General features: G+C 35.7%; 1 protein-coding gene across 3 annotated transcripts in view; it reads right to left on the bottom strand.

The window, feature by feature from the left end:
• The window catches only part of SLCO1C1 (solute carrier organic anion transporter family member 1C1), a 63861-nt gene that overhangs the window by 1237 nt on the left and 39302 nt on the right, over positions 1 to 23322 (bottom strand). For all 3 annotated transcript variants that reach the window (XM_066264585.1, XM_066264582.1, XM_066264584.1), the window contains 5 exons: positions 13795 to 13990; positions 7899 to 8064; positions 5308 to 5492; positions 2920 to 2984; positions 976 to 1093 (listed from right to left, as the gene is read on the bottom strand). In XM_066264585.1, the coding sequence (XP_066120682.1) occupies positions 976 to 1093; positions 2920 to 2984; positions 5308 to 5492; positions 7899 to 8064; positions 13795 to 13990 (730 nt within the window). The remainder of the gene's footprint in view (positions 1 to 975; positions 1094 to 2919; positions 2985 to 5307; positions 5493 to 7898; positions 8065 to 13794; positions 13991 to 23322) is intronic.

The following is a 23322-nucleotide window of genomic DNA, read 5'->3' as shown; positions in this document are numbered from 1 at the left end:
TTAAATCAGTTTCTTCCATGAGAAGCCTTTAGTTCTACATTCTGTCATAAGACAGGTTGAATGATGCATTCTGGTCACCTTGTACACACACTCACAGTCTCTGATTGAGGTACACTGTCTTTACATTAAAGTGAATACAGCTTCAGCCAATGTGAATCAAGCTGAACTCTACTCACAGATTGGGTCCCTTTCAAAGACCAAAGTACATTTCTCACATAACATCAAAGCCTATTAAATAAAACACACGTATTTCAGATGATTGGCCGAATTCACATCCAACTTCCAACTTCCGTGGCTCAGCATCGGTTTTATTTCTCTAGAAAATGCTCAGATGGTAAATCTGAAAATTTCAAGCCATTGAAGCATTGCTTTAAGCAATAAGGAGACTAAATGTTAGATGAATTGGGCTGACTGATGCCACAATGAAAACGCCATGCCCCTCAGCCCCGTCCGTACACATTCACAGTCACAGAGAAAACCTTTTACTTTTATGCATTTCAAGTACTGAAATAATTGAACATCAGTCTGGCAATAAAAGCCGGATAGATTTAGAGCCAAATCCAACTCTTGCCCAGGGGGATTATAGCTGACGTAAATGAGACAGTTTGGCTCAGTTTAAAAAAGAATAGAAATAAACCTAAAATGTGACCTAAATTTAAATGCTTCTGAGTTTCAGGGAATTACTCATTTGTGTGCAGAAACTTCCAGAATTCTACTCTCTTCTAGAATCTTATATCATATTTTTTAAGTGATAACTCAAAAATGCAAGTTAAGATTAGGAATGGGGAAACTGAAAGGCATAGCCAAATAATTAAATGATAATAGAAGTATTCTATAAAATAGAACATGCTCCTTAATTAGACTATTCTTGTTCTTATATGCAGTGAAACGACATGAGGACTTATGAGTGCCAACTGCATTCGGCAAACCCAGGATGTGAAAGCAGTGAGATTGGGAATGAGTTTGATACGGTACCTAAAGGCATTTGAATCATATAGTCTGCAGGATCCTCTATTTCCACATCTTTTAAATTTCCATTTGAGGCATGAAGTGTCAATCAAAACTCCAAAGTATACAGGAGCTGGGATGCCTGCTGTGAGAAAAACAAAAAATAATTGCTACTAAAAATATATGCACATCTTTTTGGTTATCCTAAAATGAATGAGTATCAGGAACCACTCACTTGCAGTCCAAAAATATTTGTTTTGGAGATAACAGGGCATCTGTAGGAGACCAGAAAATGACACCCCAAAACATGCCTCTGGTAGAAGGATTATTTTGAGCTGATTACTTTGAGAAACAGAAGACACAGGAGAAGCTCTGAAGACAGAGCACAACTTTCTATTTTTTAAGAAAAAATTACATTTATAAGAAAATCGGTATTTATAAGGGTGTCTCCCTTTCTCTGCACCGGGATGAGAAGGAATCCAGATTCAAGAGGGAACTAGCTGATTCTATCATGCATACTATCTCATGAATAAGAAGAGCAATTAGTTAGACATATTGAACAAGTTGATTTGGATTACTTGATATCTTGAATAAAACTTCTCTCTTTATATATATATTGTCCAATTTAGTAGGTTATTTACCCTTTCAAAACATTTAGGTTCTAACTTTAATTGCTCTTAATAATTTAAATAAAGGTAAAAAAAATCCAAATGCTTGCAAACTTCTGCGTATGTTTTGAAAGTTTCATAATGGCAGATTTTCAAACTGAACACAGACATGGCATCATCAACTTCAATAGTGATTGGTATCTTGTCATTCTCATGTCATCTACCTCCAGGTCCACACCTCCTCTAATCCCTAAAAGTGTTTTTGAAATATTTTAAGAGCAATCTCAACATCATGTGAATTCCCTTATATGTATTTCAGTATGCATCTCTAGCTGATGACATTTTAAAGCACAACACTATGCCATTCAACATGTTTTATAACAGTTCTGTAATCATATCAGAAATTCATATTCATGCTAAGAGATAATCAGTCAGATCAGACAGAAAAATGATAAATACTGTATGATCTCACATACATGTAGAATCTAAAAACAACAGCAACAAAACAAAAATCCCAAACGCATAAAGAGATCAGACTTGTGGTTATCAGAGGCAAAGTAGAGAGCTGTTTCACCAATTTTATCAGGATTATATCTTCATACACAATATTCATTTTATATTAAGGTCTATGTAAACCAAATTTATTTTCAGAATTTTTAAAGCTCTTTGTTTTTATGCTCAGTAATCCTTTTCTGTTAAATTACAGAGAAACATGAATGTTTCACTTTCTTCTTTAGAATATAAACTTATTAAGGAGAGAAAAGTTATCTGACTCACATACACTATTTCCTAGGGGTTTTATTTAATGAATATTGAAACAATGGTAATCAGAAAAAAATTCCAATTACATTTAAGAAATCATCAACTCAAACCTACACTGCTTTGATCGAATGATATGACCTTTCTGCCAAAATGATATATCCTGGCATTGAGAATAACTCAAAACAATTTCTTTCATTTTAATAACTGAAGAATTATATTTAGACTTTAGAATGCCTTATTGATTCATAAATATTGCTTTTCTCTACAAAGGTTTTCCTATAACAGCAATGGATTTTTTTTTTTACAATAGACCAATGCTGGAAGAGACAAGATTGTTAAACCAAAAAATGTCATTACTCTCATAAATTCATTTTATTATAACTTGGGCCCAGCACTGGTTCCCAATAGTTCTGGAACAAAGGAAAAGCCAACAGTTCTAAAACAAAAGGAAGAGCGATCAAGGAAAGAAATAAATGAAGAAAGAAAATAAAAACAATAGAGACCTCATTTAGTTATGTATAATAATTCTGTAAAAATATTCAGAAAAGTATTCCAATATACTTTTGATGGATATTGTACTTAAAACATAGATTATACTTACCAAGAACTCTTATTGCCAAGGTGTAGATACCCAGGGCAAAAGACTTAAGTTGTGGCTTAATGCACCTAAAAACGATAATAGCATTATTACATACATATGTATGTATATATACACACATATATATGTGCATGTGTGTATGTATATGTATATATATGAAATATATATAAAATATATATATTCCATTAGCAAATAGTTATGTTAGTCAGAATCTAACACGCAGAAAGTGATGTTATAATTTAAGTAGCATTATAGTGTTTTAGCATAGGGAAAGCAAATTATGCAAAATTAAAGGCAATGCATCTAGGAGTTTAGAGTTAACATTCTTAGAAATTAAATCAACTCTTATGTGACATATTCAAATGGTATTGGGTAAAGTGAAGTCATGTTTAATTAGGAAAGTAACAAAGACACAGAATAAAACCCCACATACTCCTAAGATATTGCAAGAATTTGAGGCAGCATTAAAGAATTAATAATCTATAACTAGTTTTTGTGGTGTTGCTCTAAAAGCACAGGAGCACATTGATCTAGGTCAATACAATCACAATCACTGTTTCACGTAAGTATTTTTGCTAAATAGTGGACACCAGAATTTTCCAGCCAAGTTCAAGAATACCTAAAATAACAAGAGCATCCTAATATGACTGAATAGCTTTAGCTGGCTGGTCTGTGGCTTTAAAAAGTAATAAAAATGATGATATATAATAACTATTGAGTGTTAATCATGGTACTAAGTTCTTTATATAATGTCATTTACTCTCTGCTTTAAAAGAGGCAGAAAATGCAACATTTCTCTTTCAATCTAAGGACATCCATCTCCTTCTGACGTCAAAATATAGTACAGTTCATTTGAGGAATAGGTGGTGAGGAAAACTCTTCCTCTAGTAGCCTGATTATTCATTTGACCCATTCACTACTTGGCACAGTATGAGAACACGCTGAAGAAACAGCAACTCGTGAAGAACAATCCTGGCCTGAGCACTCTGGGTCAATGATTTCCCCTCTTTTCAAACTCATGCTGTCATTTGCAAACACAAATATCTAATTTTGTCCTTAAACCCTTTTCCAAAAAACAGAGTTGTGGATGCTAGGTCCTATTTTCTGTTTATCTTTCTTAATCAATTTACATAATACAACATAATACAAACTGCAGAAAATTAAAGATGTATATAATACTTTTGATTTGTTTTATTTTAGAAAACCTTAATATTCATTATTTGACATGTTAATTAATTTAAATGTCACACAATCCATCTCATAAAAGATTAGTTTCCAATAAAATTTGATTTTTTAAAGTAATTGTATAAAATTTGTAATATTTTTAGGTTACTTTGATGAATTGTATATTAGTAATATTTGCAAAGTTAATTCAATTCAGAAAAAAATTTTACCACAAAATACTGGCTATAAAATATTTTAAAATTTGAATTTATATACATTGTTATGGAGATCTATGAAAGGAGAGTCAATAACAAGTATTTAAGTATAAAATCATATTATAACAGAAGGAAAGTTTATAGGGAAGTTGATTGAAGAGATAGAAGTTCAAGGAGGAGAAAAAATATGCAACAATTTGACTATTAAAGATGATTTTTATATGATTTTAAATTAGGTGATATTGGTTAAGCAGTGTTCCTTTGTTCTCATTGGTTACATTTAAAAGAGTGACCTACATTTAAAATCATTATATTTTTTAAATGTAAATGTTTACAATATACTGGAAATAAATAAATAAAGTTCCTATTTAAAGTTATGATAAATTTTTAGATGTGCACTTCAAATATGTAAACAAATACACAGTATTAAAATTTTTTGAGGGTTTTATAAGCAAAATGTTCAGAGGCATTAACACCATATTCTTGGATTAGTATCCTCAGTTGAATTTACAGCCATTAACAACCCCCAGCAAGCACATGCATGTACACACTCACACACATACACACGCACACACACAGATAATTCCATTAAGAGAAAAATATACCAGAAAAGTAATTACCTACATATCAAAGTAATGTATGCAAAATATTGTGGTATTTGATGAGCCTTTAAAGGGACTTACAAACTTTACTGTTCATAATTCAGTGAAACCATGTTTAATCGAGAACACATTTAGTCTATACTGGTTAATATCACCAGCATTAGAAATAGCATTCTGTATTTATTGAGTGACTACAGTGATGTAGGCATAAACATTTCTTTCTAGACCATTGGTTTGCAAGCACTTTAAACTAGGAAAACTTCTATTCAACCACATGGGAAAAGTATCAAAGTAAAAAGAGGATACAGGACAAGTTTCCTGAGACAGCTATAGAAAATTAGGATGACTACACTGCTCTAGTCGATGACAGTATGTCATATTAAAGTCGGGGCAGAAGAATCAGTGTTCACCTTAGAAGCAATATGTATCCAGGTATGCCACCTAGGGATAAAGTATAGGATGTGATGACTGATATTACAAGAAAATAGAGAAACATTTTGGGACATTCATTATCTTTTTGGCATCCGCCCACCGTGCCTGAGGAATTTCCTGGTATTGAGGCTGCAATTCCCACACAGGTGCAATTATGAAATATCTGTAACAAGACAGGGAAAAGTCCAATTACAGAAGTTAAATTTAAATAAAATTAAAAGTATTCTTTTTGAAAGACTTTACAGTGTAGTATATTACATGCATTATGTAAACAACAGGGAAAAATATTCTTTTATTTTTTCTGTTAGAATGTATTGAACAAAGCCAAATTTATAGATTTATATCCAAACAGCTGATGGGTGATCTACAAACTACTGATCCTACAGAACAATCTCCCAGCAAATCCTCCCAAATCCAATCATACCTTATTGCCTTCTCTGCCACTTCCATTATTTTTTGCCTTGCTTATCGCAATGGTCTCTTTATGCTCAATTCATTTTCATTTTTATCCAGCTATTGTGTTTTCCACACAGTAACCAAAGTGAACCTTTAAAAATGGCAAATTACATCACCATTCTTAACCTTCCAATGGCTTCTTATTATACTTGTATAAAAAATCCAAAATCCTTAAAGTAGTTCACACACTATCTATGATGTAGCCCCCTGGATCCCGATCAGGACAGCTCAATGACTTTTCCTTTCTCCTTTGGCTTCAGCCATTGTTCCCATCACGCCCTTTTCAACCCTCAAACATGGTGAGTTTACCCATGCCTCATGGCCTTGTTGTTTCCTTACTGGATTGCTCTTGTAGGTGGTTATGTGACTGGTCCCTGCTTCTATGATCACCCATTCAAAATGACATCCCCATTTCTCCACCCTTTTATACTAACTCCTCTTCCTCACAGTGCTTATTACTACCTATCAGAATATTATATAATTGTTAGTTTTTGAACAATTTGTCCCCATTAGAAAGCAGCCTCTGGCAGAAACTGTCTGCTTTGTCATCATTGTACCGCTAGAGCCTAAAATAGGCTCTCACTAAAAATTTGTTAAATAAGTGGGCCAAATTTAAAAGTATGACAGAATTTATAGTGGTTACTAAGAAAAAAAATATCTTGCTGAATAAAACTCAACTAAATCTTGGACAGAGAGGCAATTTTTATATTCTCTCATCAGTTTATTTCTATAAATTTCATGTATGAATGTATATATGTAAGTTGTCATTTTATCACAGAAATGTCTGTGAACTTTTAGAAAAACAATGAAATAAAGGTGGCATTTCCTTTTAAAGAGGAATATAGATTTATTTTAACTGTCAGATAAAAAGCTTTTGAATCTCAACTGTCTCTTGCTAGGTATTTGAGTTTTAGGCATTTTTTGTAGTTCAGTGTCTCAGTTCTCACATGAGAAAAACAAAATAATACTCATTTACTTGAAGACCATAATGTTTAAATGCAATTTTTAAAGCACCTCTATTAGTGCTTGGTATGCAATACCTTCAGCACAGAATGTTCTAGTTAAGAAACTGCTTCTGCTCAAGCAATCTTAGCAAAAGAGTAGTGGCTAAAAGAAAAAAATAAAAAAGAAAGGAAAAAAGGATGAACAGGAAGAGGAAACGAAAACTCAGATTTCAGATGGGTGAGTAGTCTTATTCACTATTGCTAGAGACCAATCCTTTCAGTACTGAATAGATGTCAAAATAATAATAGAGAGAAAATCAACAAGTGTTACTCTGTGTCAGCAGAAATGTTTGCTGAAGCATTCTCACACTATTGATAAGCACATGTTCATATATGTGGGTTTAATTTTTATCCCTCTAGACTGCCAAATACATCTCATCGGCCACAAGTCCAAAGCAGTCTGACCACTGTGCAGTATACACAGCAAATATGAGGAGGTGTCGGTTTTGGAGGCAGGAAGGTAAAGGTGTGATTAGCGGGATGAGTTTGCTAATAACGATGTTCATAATATCCTTCCTAGTTGGTTTTCTATCTATATTTCCAAGCTCACCTTCCTCTTCCATCCTTCAGTGACCCTTCATTCCAGTCAGCAACTCTTTATTACACACATTGTCTTGATTTCTCAGGAAGAAAAGACCCAAAACCAGCAACCTTCTCAAGACAGATTTTTAAAACCTGGGTCTAGCCCTCTTGGGCTAGACTTCTTAACACTGGCTTCTATTGGTCCTGTCTTGAAAACCACTGATCTTGGGGTCAACAGATATGGATCCTAATACAGACCTTATTATATGGTCTTATGACTTAGACTTTCTCATTTAAAGTTAATATTCCTTAAAGGCAAAATGAGAGAATTAGACTGCATGACTACAGAGCTCTGCCAGCTCATTTCATGATTCAAATTCTTAGCCTTAATTCTTTCAATAATTCTAGTTTCTTTAATGATGACTGATTATATTTTCTGTCTCCACAGAAAAAAACAAGGGCAAAGTAAGAGCCAGGGTTCCTACCAGCGTGGTCACTTCTGGGTTGGCCCCTGAGACCCCTCCTAGAGTTGTATAGTTACGAACTATAGCAGGCCATGGGCACAAACTTTAGAGAAGATTTCTTACAATAGTTTTTTCACTCCTTGTAGAGGTTTGACAACCAGCAAGACAAGCCGATGCATACGTGATTCCATTTTCACCACACATGGGTTCCCATTTTGTCTCTGAACATTTGCATCTTGAGTTGCAATCTGAAAAGAGAGCTCGTTCATGATAAGAGACAGGCTTGGTTCTGAAAAGAAATGTAACAGTATAAAACATTACCTCTTAGCAGGAAGCTCCCAATATTTTTTAAAATCAATGTTCTGGAATGATATAAATGACACTGCCAACAGGTCTGCCTTTTGGAAACAGAACTGTCATCAGAAATATCAGCTTTTGATTATTAAATGTGAGTCCATCCACTATAAACAGCTTTCTGATGAAAGCTATATATAAAGGGTTTTCAATTTCACGTAATATCTATTATTTGGCTTATGGCTTTTATTAATGTCTAGAGCAGGGGTAGTCAACCTTTTTATACCTTCTGCCCACCTTTGTATCTCTGTTAGTAGTAAAACTTTCTAACCACTCACTGGTTCCACAGTAATGGTGATTTATAAAGTAGAGAAGTAACTTTACTTTACAAAATTTATAAAGCAGAATTATAGCAAGTTAAAGCATATAATAATAATTACTTACCAAGTACTTTATGTCAGATTTTTGCTAAGTTTGGCAGAATAAATCTTTATAATACAACTTACTATAGTTAAATCTATCTTTTTATTTATACTTTGGTTGCCCCGCTACCACCCACCATGAAAGCTGGAACACCCACTATTGGGCAGTAAGGACCAGGTTGACTACCACTGGTCTAGAGCCTCTAGAATCTTCTAATATATTTCTTTGCAAAGATGTATGAAAGTGGATAACAAGGCAGAAAAGCAAACTTTTAAAGCACTATATGACATTACTTAAATGCAATGCAGAAAGAGTGTGTGTAAATTTCCTTCAGAGTTGTCTAAACATCAGTAGAATCAGTAGAAAAAAAATAGGCACGTAGTCAACATTTCAACAGACTTTTGACAAATGTCAGAGCCACATGTCCTATTAGTGTATGTCTAATTAATGAGTTGCCAATTCACCTAACTTTTCTCTCACACACATATCCTCCTATAGTTTGGAGCTCTTCCATATCTTTTGACTTTATTTCACATGCTTTTAAAATGACTTACCCATTCATTTGTTCATCAAACACTTATTGAAAGCTTTCTAAGTACTTGCTTGGGAGAAGATGGTTCCAAATATAAATAACACAACACCTTCCCTCAAAATACTGGCTTTTTGAAAAGAGTTAACATTATCTAATTTTGATTATCTTCTGTCTTTTCTTCCCCTCTCTTTTGTTACCTATCATTTTCTTGTATTTTCCCACTTCATCTCTCCCAGGATTCCTTCTCCCTCACTTCTATTTCTTCTTCTCACCTGTATTACCCAACCCTGCTATGCTTATTCTCCTTGCACTATTCATATCCCTTCGTTCTTTTAAGGGTGTACTTAGACAATGGTATGTGTCTCCTATCTGCTTCTTAATTGCCATCCATCGGCCCTCCATCATTCTCTTTTTCCTCTTCAAATTTGAATTCATTTGTTTATTCTCCTCCCCTCATATTTTTATAAGAAAACTGAGAAACTTAAAAAATCATACATTGTCATGTACACTCAATGAGAGCAGGAACTATTTGTTCTGTCTACTTTGGTATCGCTAGCATGGAAAACTATTCTTGGAACATAGTTGGCTAAGAAACAAGATTTCTGGTAAGTCAATCAATCAAAGAAAAATGGTACTCTATTTTGGAGAATCAGTCATTTTAACCCTTCCTTCTTAGAGTTATTTCTATAATAATTGCAATCATAATTTTTTAATTGATGTAATATTATATCTAGTAGAACCTCTATGAATTTGGTCACCTTAAATATAAAGAGACTTCTGATATGTCTCCAAACAAAATGAAAAGGTATTTAACTAGGTCTTCTGAGATGTCATATAGAAATATTTCATCTTATTTTCTTCCATAAGGCATTCACTGTTAACTGAGACTGTGTGGTAGTATCTGAAAGTATAAACATGTGCCTTTGAAAGTCTAAAATCAGATCACTATGGATACTGTAGGGCTGAGGTCATAGAAGGTTGGAACTGAAAGGATCTGGGAATAATCTAAGACAATTTCTCATTTGGCAGATCAAGAAAGCCAGGTCCACTGTGGGCATACAATTGCTCAAATGTACAACGTTTATTAGTGACAAATGAGAACTTCTATAGGTGTCTGGATTCTAAATTTTTATCTCATATCAGGTTTATTCTCATTATTTCAGAAGAAAGTTTTACCCACTACCCCAGCTAGAGCTTCTTTATAGCATTCAGAATGCCCAGAAACAAAACACCATGTGGCACAAAGGACAATCCCTGGGTAGCATGTTGTATTTTATAAAGCCAACTATTTTATATTAATGAAGGAAAGTAAAATTTATCCCCTAGGGCAATCTTGGAGCAGAAACTAATTGCATACATATTTTATGAAGGGTGTGTTGACAGTAGATGTTATGAATTTTATCAAACCAGTCAGAAAGTTTATACTCAAATAAACTTTTCTTTCAAAATAATCAAGCTGGGAGGGGACAGACTTTTCCAGTGATATTGTAATTTTTTTTTTTTGGCTGCTTCCAATAGCAATGCCACTCTTATAGGCTAACTCTGCCATTGTTGAGAATATTTTAAGAAGCAAAAAAGGAGTTTTAATGTGATTTAAATTATGATAGCATTATTATAATGCAGTTTTAATTTTTTAAGTGAGTACTTTCAAGGGCTAGTACACCTACAATAAATATAACTTATTGATTTAAATATATTTATATATTATTATATGAGCATACTTTTAATGTGAAGTTCAAAAGTGTGCTATTGTTGTCTGTTTATGCATTTGCTTTTGTCTTAGAGATAGCATGATGTTGTAGAAATAGTATTATACTTTGAGGAAGCTAATTTACCAATCTAAACTCCATTCCCTTTAAAGAAAGATAACAGAATTTACCTCATAAAGGTTCTCTGAGGATACAAGGGAAATAATGAAAGTTAAGATGTTTTGTAAATTTCAAAATACAAATTATTTTACCACTGTCCATCTACCGGGAAGATTATAAAGACAGTTAAAGATAGCACAACACTTCTACTCTCACCAAAACATTGTTGCAATTTCTGTTTTTAACTATCATTCATAATCTACATTGCTGATTGTTACTAAGGAAACATTACATTCATGTAAGTCTAACATTACTGTGATAACTTCCAGAGGCGTGGTATACAAACTCTGTATTCATTAATTTTCCTGGACATTTTAGATAACAGAAGTATAAACAATGTTCACCGAACAACAGGAGAAACCAAGCTAATGAAGGTGATGGAGACTGGAAAATGAGATGAGACAGATAGATGAGCTTGGGGTAAAGCATAGGAAGGGAGCAGGAAAGAAAGCAGTGAGTAGCAGCAGCTGACCCAGCAGGAAGCAGATGTTACCTCAGGAGTGCTGACCTTGAACCACAGGCTCTTAAAGGCAGTCATGCAGATGCAGTCAGGGAGGTTAGCCTTAATACATGAGTGGCTTGGTCATTTTTTAAAATGAATAATATAAAGTTAGGTGGATGGATAAAGAGAGATGCTTCTGGGAACTCATGTTCAGAGACAGAGTAATTGCAAGGGCTCTGAAAGGAAATGGCATAATAGTTTCTTCAAGATTCGGCCTTATGTTAAGAGTAAAAGATTCCATTTTTTGAGTAATTAATTGAAGAAACTGAAAATGCATATTAGAAAAGATATAAGCACTTCTATGTGTACAGCTACATCACTTACAATAACCAATATTTGGGAGCAACCTAGGTATATATCAATAGATGATTGAATAAAGAAAACACACATACACACATATATATGTAATGGAATATATATATATATGTAATGGAATATTGCTCAGCAATAAAAAAGAATAAAGTCTTGCCATGTACAACAACGTAGATGGACCTAGGGGATGTTATGCTAAGTGAAATGTGTCAAACAGACAAAGACAAATACTGCATGATTTTACTTAAATGTGGAAACTAAAAAAGCAAATGAACAAACAAAACAAAATAGAAACAGACTCAAAGATATGGAAAACAGAATGATGGTTGACAGAGGGGAGGGAGGTAAAGACATGGATTAAAAAGGTGAAGGGGAATAAAGGTATAAATTTCCTGTTTTGTTGTGGACCGTAAATGGCAGAAAGCCATTGTAGATTTGAGGCTTAGCAAAAGGCTAAATTCTCCCCCCTTCACCTCCATACTAGCTATTATGCTGAGTATTTGCACCCACTTTACTTGCTTCCTTGGGTTGCTGGAAGAAATTTACATGCCCTTCCTCTGACTTTTTGTTTGTTTTCAGATGTTGGTAGATTTCACTAATGCATCCTGTTTATGCCTTGGGAGAGTTCCTGTTTTAGCCTTGGATGTGTAACTTTGTATCAAGGACTTTCTTGACTTGCATATGGCTATATAATAAAGCAAACTGGGGCTATGGGGCACTCGGATATTGCCATCAGCATTTGAAGAGTCCTCCCGGTCCCATTTTTTTCTTGATGTGTTTGTTTCCTTAATTCTCCACCGTTATTAGGAGCTGCGCTTGTCTGCGGCACAGTTTTAAAATAAATAAGTCACAGAGATGTAATATATGGCACAGGGAATACAGTCAATAATATTATAATAACTTTGTAAAGTAACTGATATTTACTGGATTTATTATGGTGATCAAATCATAAGGTATATAAATGTCAAATCATGTTGTATACAGGAAAATATGTAATATTGTAAGTTAACTATACTTTAATTTTTAAAAAGGTGATAGAATCTGGAAATTAAAAAAATTTAGTAATCCACCCATAAATTATGGCATAGGTCTGAGAGTATCAATAAATAATCTCTTGACCAATTACAAAGAAGTAAAGAAAGCTCTCATGTGTGTGTCTGGGTTAAGGAATAGAATTCTCTCATGAAACTTCACCTGATTTGAGTACAACAGAGGCTATTAAAGGTGGCATAGAGACCTTCCCAGTAACTTAGGTGTCCAAAGGAAAATAAAATTCAATAGTTTCCATGAGTGGTATATGTATTTTTTACTAGGCAGTACTGATCAGTTTCACATATGTTATCTTGCATAAGTATTACAAAACATTTAAAGGCAGTTCTTATTTTTAAATGGGAAAATTGAAAGCTGGATTATATAACTAACCTATACACTGTCTCTTCACTAAAATGGGAAGATACAAGATTCAAGGTTTGCTTTTCCACTATCAGGTTGTTGTCCTAAAAATAAGAGATAGGTTTAGCATTCTTTTTATATTTCTTTAAGACAGGGGTCCCCAAACTATGGCCCGTGGGCTGCATGCGGCCCCCTGAGGCCATTTATCCAGCCCTCGCCACACTTCCGGAAGGGGCACCTCTTTCATTGGTGGTCAGTGAGAGGAGCATAGTTCCCATTGAAATACTGGTCAGTTTGTTGATTTAAATTTACTTATTCTTTATTTTAAATATTATATTTGTTCCTATTTTGTTTTTTTACTTTAAAATATTGATAAGATATGTGTAGTGTGCATAGGGATTTGTTCATAGTTTTTTTTTTATACTCCAACCCTCCAACAGTCTGAGGGACAGTGAACTGCCCCCCTGTGTAAAAAGTTTGGGGACCCCTGCTTTAAGACATTCAAATTCAAAGGAGATGACAGATTTTGGTGTCCATGTCATAAATACCATTAGCTATTCCACAGTAGAACAAATATTTCCTTCCCATAGAGATAATGCTTAAAAATCAAGTTACTTTATTTATTTTGAAATTCTATGAAAAATTAATTTGATTAAGCAAGCCAATCTCTTCAGAATATTTAATGAATGCACATACCCCTGATAGGAGACAGTTAGTCCTGCCACATCAGAATTTTCACAGCCCAATGCAAACAGGGAAAGGAATAGGAGATACCCAAGGACAGATGATCCCAAGTAGATTTTTGCAGCTCCACAGACACTGATTTTGAATTTTTTCATAACTATCCCACCAGAGAATATTCCAAGGGCTACTGCAGGTATGTTGATAAGCCCTGAAGAACAAAAATATATACATATATTTTATGAGTCTCTGAAAAAAATCTGAGTATACTCACACAAACTTTCTGAGGGATTATACAAAACTACATAATAGTTCATGACATATTAGTAGACTATTTTGTCATTTTACTTTTTTTTAATTATTACTTATTGATTTTAGAGAAAGAGGAAGGGAGAGAGAGATAGGAACAATGATCTGTTCCTGTATGTACCCTGACAGGAAATTAAACTGGCAACATCTGTGCTTTGGGGTATAATGCTCTAACTCAGTGGTCCCCATCCTTTTTTGGGCCATGGACCAGTTTAATGTCAGAAAATATTTTCATGGACTGGCCTTTAGGGTGGGATGGATAAATGTATCACGTGACCGAGACAAGCATCAAGAGTGAGTCTTGGGGTGACGTCACGGAAATGGCGCCGTGAGAAGCGCGTCCGACAGCTCTCCCCTAAATCACAACAAATTTATCAACTAGAAACAGAAAAATTTATCCTCGGAGCATTCCGGAGTTCCACACAAACTGAAAGTAAAAGGACTGTTATCACTTGAATCTGAGAGACGAGGGTGTGGAGGAAGCTACCGCAGCGACGCTCATTCAAGCCGCCAGGAAGTGCGCCTGCGGTGAGTCAGCCCATATACTTGGGAACCGCAAGCCGCCGCTAGCGGCCGACCGCGAGCCGCCGCGAGCCACCCCCCCAGCTGCCGCGAACCCCCGCGAACCGCCACCGCGAGCTGCCGCGAGCCCCCGCGAACCGCCACCGCGAGCGGCCGCCACGAGCCGCTGCGCGCGCGCCCGGTCCGGTTGAGCACCGCTGACGTTCCCAGCAGCCCGCACACTGTGAGTGGGGGTCGCCGGCCACCGGTGCCCGGAGCGCCCCATTCGCGCGCGTGCCTTGGGCATTCCACGCGCCCAGGGCGCCCTACTGGCCCGCACACCCAGGGGACTCCATTATCCTGCGCCTGGTGCGGTCCAGCCGCCAGCGGTGGGGCGAGCGGGAGAGGCTTGGGAGATTCTCTCCGTGGGCGGGGCACCTCACCCAGCCATTCAAGCTAACAATCAAGCGTTGGGGGAGGGGCGCGAGCAGGCAGCCTAAAATACCTTCGGAAACACAGCTGCGACCCAATCACTGAAATTAGCTTAACCCATAAAATCTGCGCACCCTCGGTTCTAATTGATAAGATCTCTCTCAGTTCAGCGATCCAAGACAAGAGGTGTGATATTTTTTAGTGCCTCTCGCTAAAGGGGCGGGGGCAACTTCTGATTGATAGAGCCTCCATAGTCAGGGATAAACGCTAACAAGAAGGACTTGGCAGATAATAAGGTCTATACTACACTAGTCGTAAGCAGAGACTAGTGCCTCTTCTTCCCTGCAAAAACAGGCTACAAAGTGTGGAAAGCCTGGGTTGAGAGGTCCAACTAAATGATAGGCGCTGAACAGTCACCTTGACAACAATTGACTCCCACCCCCGCCTGATTACACTGGAGGCCCTGACTGTCAGAGCCTTTCCCAAAGCCTTGCACTGAGTGGGGATAGAGTGGGGATTTCCCAGCTCTTTGAGCCTCTTACTCCCCAGGCAGAAGCAGTTGCAGCCTTATAGCTGGATCACCAGGCTGCTAATTCAGAAAGGGGGGACTAGGAGAGAGAATCCAGGAAAGCAAACTCTCTCATCGTTGGACCCTGCAAACGCCAACAAGCCTTTACTTCCAGCAAGACTAAAGCCAATTATATGACATTGCCATAGAATCCCATCAACTGCAAATCCCTACCTAAGAGTGACACAGGGGCAGAGCCTGGGGTACAGAGTCACCGACTAGGAAGAGGGAGAGAAAAGAAAAAGGAAGAAGTTAACCTCTCAAAATCAAGAAAAACCCACAGACTTTACAACTTGATCAACTAATTTTTTTTTGTTGTTGTTGTTGTTGTTGTTGTTTGTTTCTTCTATCTTTTTGCCTTTATTTCCTCCACCTCGGTCCTTCTATTCTCTGCCCATCTTATGCTTCCCCTTTCTTGAACTACACTACCCATGAGTGTTGCATTTTATTTTTCTTCTTCATCCTCACCCTCCTTTAAGGTTATACTCCAAAACACTTAACTCTCACTCTCTCCTCTTTTGGTTTTTTTTTTTTTTGTCTTGCTTTATTTTGTTTTTTTCTCCTCCTACTTTATTTCTTCCTTCGTTTTTCTCTTTTTCTTATTTTTTCCTTTCTATTCGTTTTTTCTTTTCTCATTTTACTTTCCTCCCATATAATCCTCAATCACGAACAAATTAGTCAATTTGGGACTCAAGGCGTTTTTTTTGGCTTTATTTCTCTTTTTTGCTTTTGTTTTTATTTTTTTTTCTCTTGTTTGTTTATTTTTGTGGCATTTTGGGTCCTCCCAACCCAAGGTCTCCATTGTATTTAGTCTTCGCTCCACTTAATACAACAGATTTTTACTTATTATTTTTATTTTTTCTTCTTTATTATTCTTTTTTGGTCCTTTTTTCTGATTCCCTCTTATCCCTCTCATTATATCTCTTAGTTGACCATCACTTACAAGCAAATCATCTTATGCTTGTCTAAGATTTTCTTCCTTTTTTTTTTTTTTTTTTTTTTTGCATTTAGTAGGTCCCTACTCCCTTTTTTTACCCCTTGAACTCTTCACCCCAAATCAGGCCCTCCATTATAGGCACGATATTTCCCTGAGGAGGGGAGAGGAGGGAAAGAGAAGAGAGAAAAAAAGGGGGAAATAATAAATTATTACTGTTTTTTGTGTGGGGTGTTTTACCCTTTTTTTTTTTTTTTTACTCTTTATTAATTCTAATTAGTGCTATCAATAAGACCACCCTCAGATGCCGATAAGAAAGAGAAAATCGAGTATTATGGATACAAAAGAAAGAGAGGTAACACAAATAGATGTGGAAAAAGCTATGGAGAAAAGACTTAACATATTGGAAGCCTTGGAGCTAAATGACAGAGAATTTAAAATAGAAATCTTAAAAATACTCAGAGATATACAAGAAAACACAGAAAGGCAATATAGGGAGATCAGAAAACAACTCAATGAACACAAAGAATATATTACCAAGGAAATTGAAACTATAAAAACAAATCAAACAGAAATGAAAAACTCAATTCACGAGCTGAAAAACGAGGTAACAAGCTTAGCTAACAGAACAGCCCAGATTGAAGATAGGATTAGTGAAATAGAAGACAAACAACTTGAGGCACAACAGAGAGAAGAAGAAAGAGACTCAAAAATAATAAAAAACGAGAAAGCCCTACAGGAATTGTCTGACTCCATCAGAAAGAATAACATAAGAATAATAGGTATATCAAAGGGAGAAGAGAAAGAAAATGGAATGGAGAATATACTCAAACAAATAATAGACGAGAACTTCCCAAGCCTGTGGAAAGAACTAAAGCCTCAAATTCAAGAAGCAAACAGAACACCGAGTTTTCTTAACCCCAACAAACGCACTCCAAGGCACATCATAATAAAGATGACACAAACCAATGACAAAGAAAAAATTCTCAAGGCAGCCAGGGAAAAGAAGAGTACAACATATAAAGGAAGGCCTATTAGATTATCATCAGATTTCTCAGCAGAAACTCTACAAGCTAGAAGAGAGTGGACCCCAATATTTAAAGCCCTGAAAGAGAGGAACTTTCAGCCAAGAATACTATACCCATCAAAGCTATCCTTCAAGTATGAAGGAGATATAAAAACATTCACAAATACAGAAAAGATGAGAGAATTTATCAACAGAAAGCCCCCACTCCAGGAAATACTAAGGGGGGTTTTCCAACCAGATTCAAAGAACAAAAGAAAACAACACCACAAGTAACAGCTCCACCAAGAACACAATAAAACCAAACTTAAACTGTGACAACAAAGGAAAAAAAGGGGGGAGAGGATGGAGATTAACAGTAGCAAAGGATGATGAAGTGTAGAAATACTTATAAGATAGGGTACTACAATGAATATGGTAGGTACCCTTTTCATTACTTAATGGTAACCACCCTTAAAAAAACCACCACAAAAACACTTGACTTAAAAAAGGTAGCAACAGAGGAAAGAAGTATGGAACACAAACAAACAAAAACAAATGATAGAAAAACAAAAGAGAAGAATCAAACTAGATACAAAACTAACAGAAAGCAATTTATAAAATGGCAGTAGGGAACCCACAAGTGTCAATAATTACACTAAATGTAAATGGATTAAACTTACTAATAAAAAGACACAGAGTAGCAGAATGGATTAAAAAAGAAAATCCAACTATATGCTGCCTACAAGAAACACATCTAAGCAACAAGGATAAAAACAAATTCAAAGTGAAAGGCTGGAAAACAATACTCCAAGCAAACAACACCCAAAAAAAACCAGGCGTAGCAATACTCATATCTAATAATGCTGACTACAAGACAGAAAAAGTACTCAGAGACAAAAATGGTCATTTCATAATGATTAAGGGGAAGTTGAATCAAGAAGACATAACAATCCTTAATATATATGCACCAAACCAAGGAGCACCAAAATATATAAGACAGCTACTTATTGACCTTAAAACAAAAACTAACAAAAATACAATCATACTTGGAGACCTCAATACACCGCTGACGGTTCTAGATCGGTCATCCAAACAGAGAATCAATAAAGATATAGTGGCCTTAAACGAAATACTAGAACACCTGGATATGATAAACATCTACAGGACACTTCATCCCAAAGCGACAGAGTATACATTTTTCTCTAGTGTACATGGAACATTCTCAAGAACTGACCATATGTTGGGCCACAAAGACAATATCAGCAAATTTAGAAAAATTGAAATTGTACCAAGCATAATTTCTGATCATAAAGCCTTGAAACTAGAATTCAACTGCAAAAAAGAGGGGGAAAAACCCACAAAAATGTGGAAACTAAACAACATACTTCTAAAAAATGAATGGGTCAAAGAAGAAATAAGCGCAGAAATCAAAAGATATATACAGACAAATGAAAATGAAAATACGACATATCAGAATCTCTGGGATGCAGCAAAAGCAGTAATAAGAGGAAAGTTCATATCACTTCAGGCCTATATGAACAAACAAGAGAGAGCCGAAGTAAACCACTTAACTTCACACCTTAAGGAACTAGAAAAAGAAGAACAAAGACAACCCAAAACCAGCCGAAGAAAGGAGATAATAAAAATCAGAGCAGAAATAAATGAAATAGAGAACAGAAAAACTATAGAAAAAATCAATAAAACAAGGAGCTGGTTCTTTGAAAAGATCAACAAAATTGACAAACCCTTGGCAAGACTCACCAAGGAAAAAAGACACAGGACTCAAATAAATAAAATCCAAAATGAAAGAGGAGAGATCACCACAGACATCATAGAAATACAAAGAATTATTGTAGAATACTATGAAAAATTATATGCCACCAAATACAACAATCTAGAAGAAATGGATAAATTCCTAGAACAATACAACCTTCCTAGACTGAGTCATGAAGAAGCAGAAAGCCTAAACAGACCAATCAGCAGGGAGGAAATAGAAAAAACTATTAAAAATCTCCCCAAAAATAAAAGTCCAGGCCCAGACGGTTATACTAGTGAATTCTATCAAACATTCAAAGAAGACTTGGTTCCTATTCTACTCAAAGTCTTCCAAAAAATTGAAGAAGAAGCAATACTTCCAAACACATTTTATGAGGCCAACATAACCCTCATACCAAAACCTGGCAAGGATGGCACAAAGAAAGAAAACTACAGACCAATATCTCTAATGAATACAGATGCTAAAATACTAAACAAAATACTGGCAAACCGAATACAACAACATATTAAAAAAATAATACATCATGATCAAGTGGGATTCATCCCAGAATCTCAAGGATGGTTCAACATACGCAAAACGGTTAACGTAATACACCATATCAACAAAACAAAGAACAAAAACCACATGATCTTATCAATAGATGCAGAAAAGGCTTTTGATAAAATACAACACAATTTTATGCTTAAGACTCTCAACAAAATGGGTATAGAAGGAAAATATCTCAACATGATAAAGGCCATATATGATAAACCATCAGCCAACATCCTATTAAACGGCATAAAACTGAGGACTTTCTATCTTAAATCAGGAACAAGACAGGGTTGTCCACTCTCTCCACTCTTATTCAACGTGGTGCTAGAAGTTCTGGCCAGAGCAATCAGACAAGACAAAGAAATAAAAGGCATCCATATCGGAAAAGAAGAAGTAAAGCTATCACTTTTTGCTGATGATATGATCCTATACATCGAAAACCCGAAGGACTTCACAAAAAGATTATTAGAAACAATAAACCAATACAGTAAGGTCGCAGGATACAAAATTAACATACAAAAGTCCATAGCCTTTCTATATGCCAACAATGAAATATTAGAAAACGAACTCAAAAAAATAATCCCCTTCACGATTGCAACAAAAAAAATAAAATACCTAGGAATAAACATAACAAAGAACGTAAAGGACCTATATAATGAAAATTACAAAGCATTGTTAAGGGAAATCGAAAAAGATACAATGAGATGGAAAAATATTCCTTGTTCTTGGATAGGAAGAATAAATATAATCAAAATGGCCATATTACCCAAAGCAATATACAAATTTAATGCAATTCCCATCAAAATCCCTATGACATTTTTTAAAGAACTGGAACAAAAAATCATCAGATTTATATGGAACTATAAAAAACCCCGAATAGCCAAAACAATCCTAAGGAAAAAGAATGAAGCTGGGGGCATTACAATACCTGACTTTAAACTATATTATAGGGCCACGATAATCAAAACAGCATGGTATTGGCAAAAAAATAGACACTCAGACCAATGGAACAGAATAGAAAGCCCAGAAATAAAACCACATATATATGGTCAAATAATCTTTGATAAAGGGGCCAACAACACACAATGGAGAAAAGAAAGCCTCTTCAACAAATGGTGTTGGGAAAACTGGAAAGCCACATGCAAAAGAATGAAACTCGACTACAGCCTGTCCCCGTGTACTAAAATTAATTCAAAATGGATCAAAGACCTAAATATAAGACCTGAAACAATAAAGTACATAGAAGAAGACATAGGTACTAAAATCATGGACCTGGGTTTTAAAGAACATTTTATGAACTTGACTCCAATGGCAAGAGAAGTGAAGGCAAAGATAAATGAATGGGACTACATCAGAATTAAAAGTTTTTGCTCAGCAAGAGAAACTGATATCAAAATAAACAGACAGCCAACTATATGGGAACTGATATTTTCAAACGACAGCTCAGATAAGGGCCTAATATCCAAAATTTACAAAGAACTCATAAAACTCAACAACAAACAAACAAACAATCCAATAAAAAAATGGGAAGAGGACATGAACAGACACTTCTCCCAGGAAGAGATACAAATGGCCAACAGATATATGAAAAGATGCTCAGCTTCATTAGTTATTAGAGAAATGCAAATCAAAACTACAATGAGATACCACCTCACTCCTGTTAGATTAGCTATTATCAACAAGACGGGTAATAGCAAATGTTGGAGAGGCTGTGGAGAAAAAGGAACCCTCATTCACTGTTGGTGGGACTGTAAAGTAGTACAACCATTATGGAGGAAAGTATGGTGGTTCCTCAAAAAACTGCAAATAGAACTACCTTATGACCCAGCAATCCCTCTACTGGGTATATACCCCAAAACCTCAGAATCATTGATACGTGAAGACACATGTAGCCCCATGTTCATTGCAGCACTGTTCACAGTGGCCAAGACATGGAAACAACCAAAAAGCCCTTCAATAGAAGACTGGATAAAGAAGATGTGGCACATATACACTATGGAATACTACTCAGCCATAAGAAATGATGACATCAGATCATTTACAGCAAAATGGTGGGATCTTGATAACATTATAAGGAGTGAAATAAGCAAATCAGAAAAAAACAAGAACTACATGATTCCATACATTGGTGGAACATAAAAATGAGACTAAGAGACATGGACAAGAGTGTGGTGGTTACCAAGGGTGGGGGGGGAGGGAGGACATGGGAGGGAGGGAGGGAGAGAATTAGGGGGAGGGGGAGGGGCACAGAGAACTAGATAGAGGGTGACGGAGGACAATCTGACTTTGGGCGAGGGGTTTGCAACATAATTTGATGACAAAATAACCTAGACATGTTTTCTTTGAATATATGTACCCTGATTTATTAATGTCATCCCATTACCATTAATAAAAATTTATTTAAAAAAAAAAAAAAAAGAGTGAGTCTTAGACGGATGTAACAGAGGAAATCTGGTCATTTTAAAAAAATAAAACATGGTTCAGACTTAAATATAAATAAAACAGAAATAATGTAAGTTATTTATTTTTTCTCTGCGGACTGGTACCAAATGGCCCATGGACCAGTACTGGTCCATGGCCCAGGGGTTGGGGACCACTGCCCTAACCAACCAAGTGATCCTGCCAGGGATAGACTACATCATCATTTTATGTTATAGAAATATTCATTTACTATCATCTACTGACACATGTCAAAATTTTTTTGATGAATGTCTAGATTATAATTTGATGATAGCACAACTGACAGTATCAGAGTTCTGACTTCACAATGTCTAGCATAGGGCTTAAAATCAATTGACACTAAATGAATCAATAAATCAGTGTGTTTCTGGTTCAATCTCAGGACTAACAAGTGCAATCAAGTTGCATGAAAGCTGGAACGCCCACTAGTGGGCGGGAAGGACCAGGTTGACCAGCACTGTGTTAGAAGTTGAAATCATAGGGAGAGGGGTGACGGTTTGGAAAGACACTGTATGAAACAAAGCAAATATTTTGTACAGAAGGGCCTGGAGGAAAGATAACACATGAAAATTTCTGTAAGTTTCAAGAGAACACAGGCATCTAAAAGGAGGTCAATTAGAAGAGGAGGGTCCTGACTTTCAACAATCCGTACTCAGAGAGCAGTGCACCTAGAATAATCTCATTTCAACTATCAGGCTCTTCTAAGTCAGGAAGGGGGAGGGAAATGTCAGTGGAATCAGCACATCAAGGCACTATAAAACACTGGGAATTCTTAGTGCTACAACTCCTTATGTGCAATCAAATTGCAATTAGATGACTGCTATTGTTCTCTAAGGTTATGCATAAAAATGATAAGCAAATGAAATGCAGAAAGTTTAAAAAAAAGTCTCTGTTCTCTTTTCTATGTGCCTCCTCCAAACAAAATTTGTTTTCATTGAGAATCCAACTTTAAGCTTCTTAATTTGGTATCCTTCTTAACAACAACAAAACAATGTATTATTTGACTATTTTTATATTTATAATTT

Source organism: Saccopteryx bilineata, chromosome 1 (genome assembly GCF_036850765.1).
Source record: "Saccopteryx bilineata isolate mSacBil1 chromosome 1, mSacBil1_pri_phased_curated, whole genome shotgun sequence".
NCBI classification, from domain to species: Eukaryota; Metazoa; Chordata; class Mammalia; order Chiroptera; family Emballonuridae; genus Saccopteryx; species Saccopteryx bilineata.
This window is presented reverse-complemented; position numbering and strand designations above follow the sequence as displayed.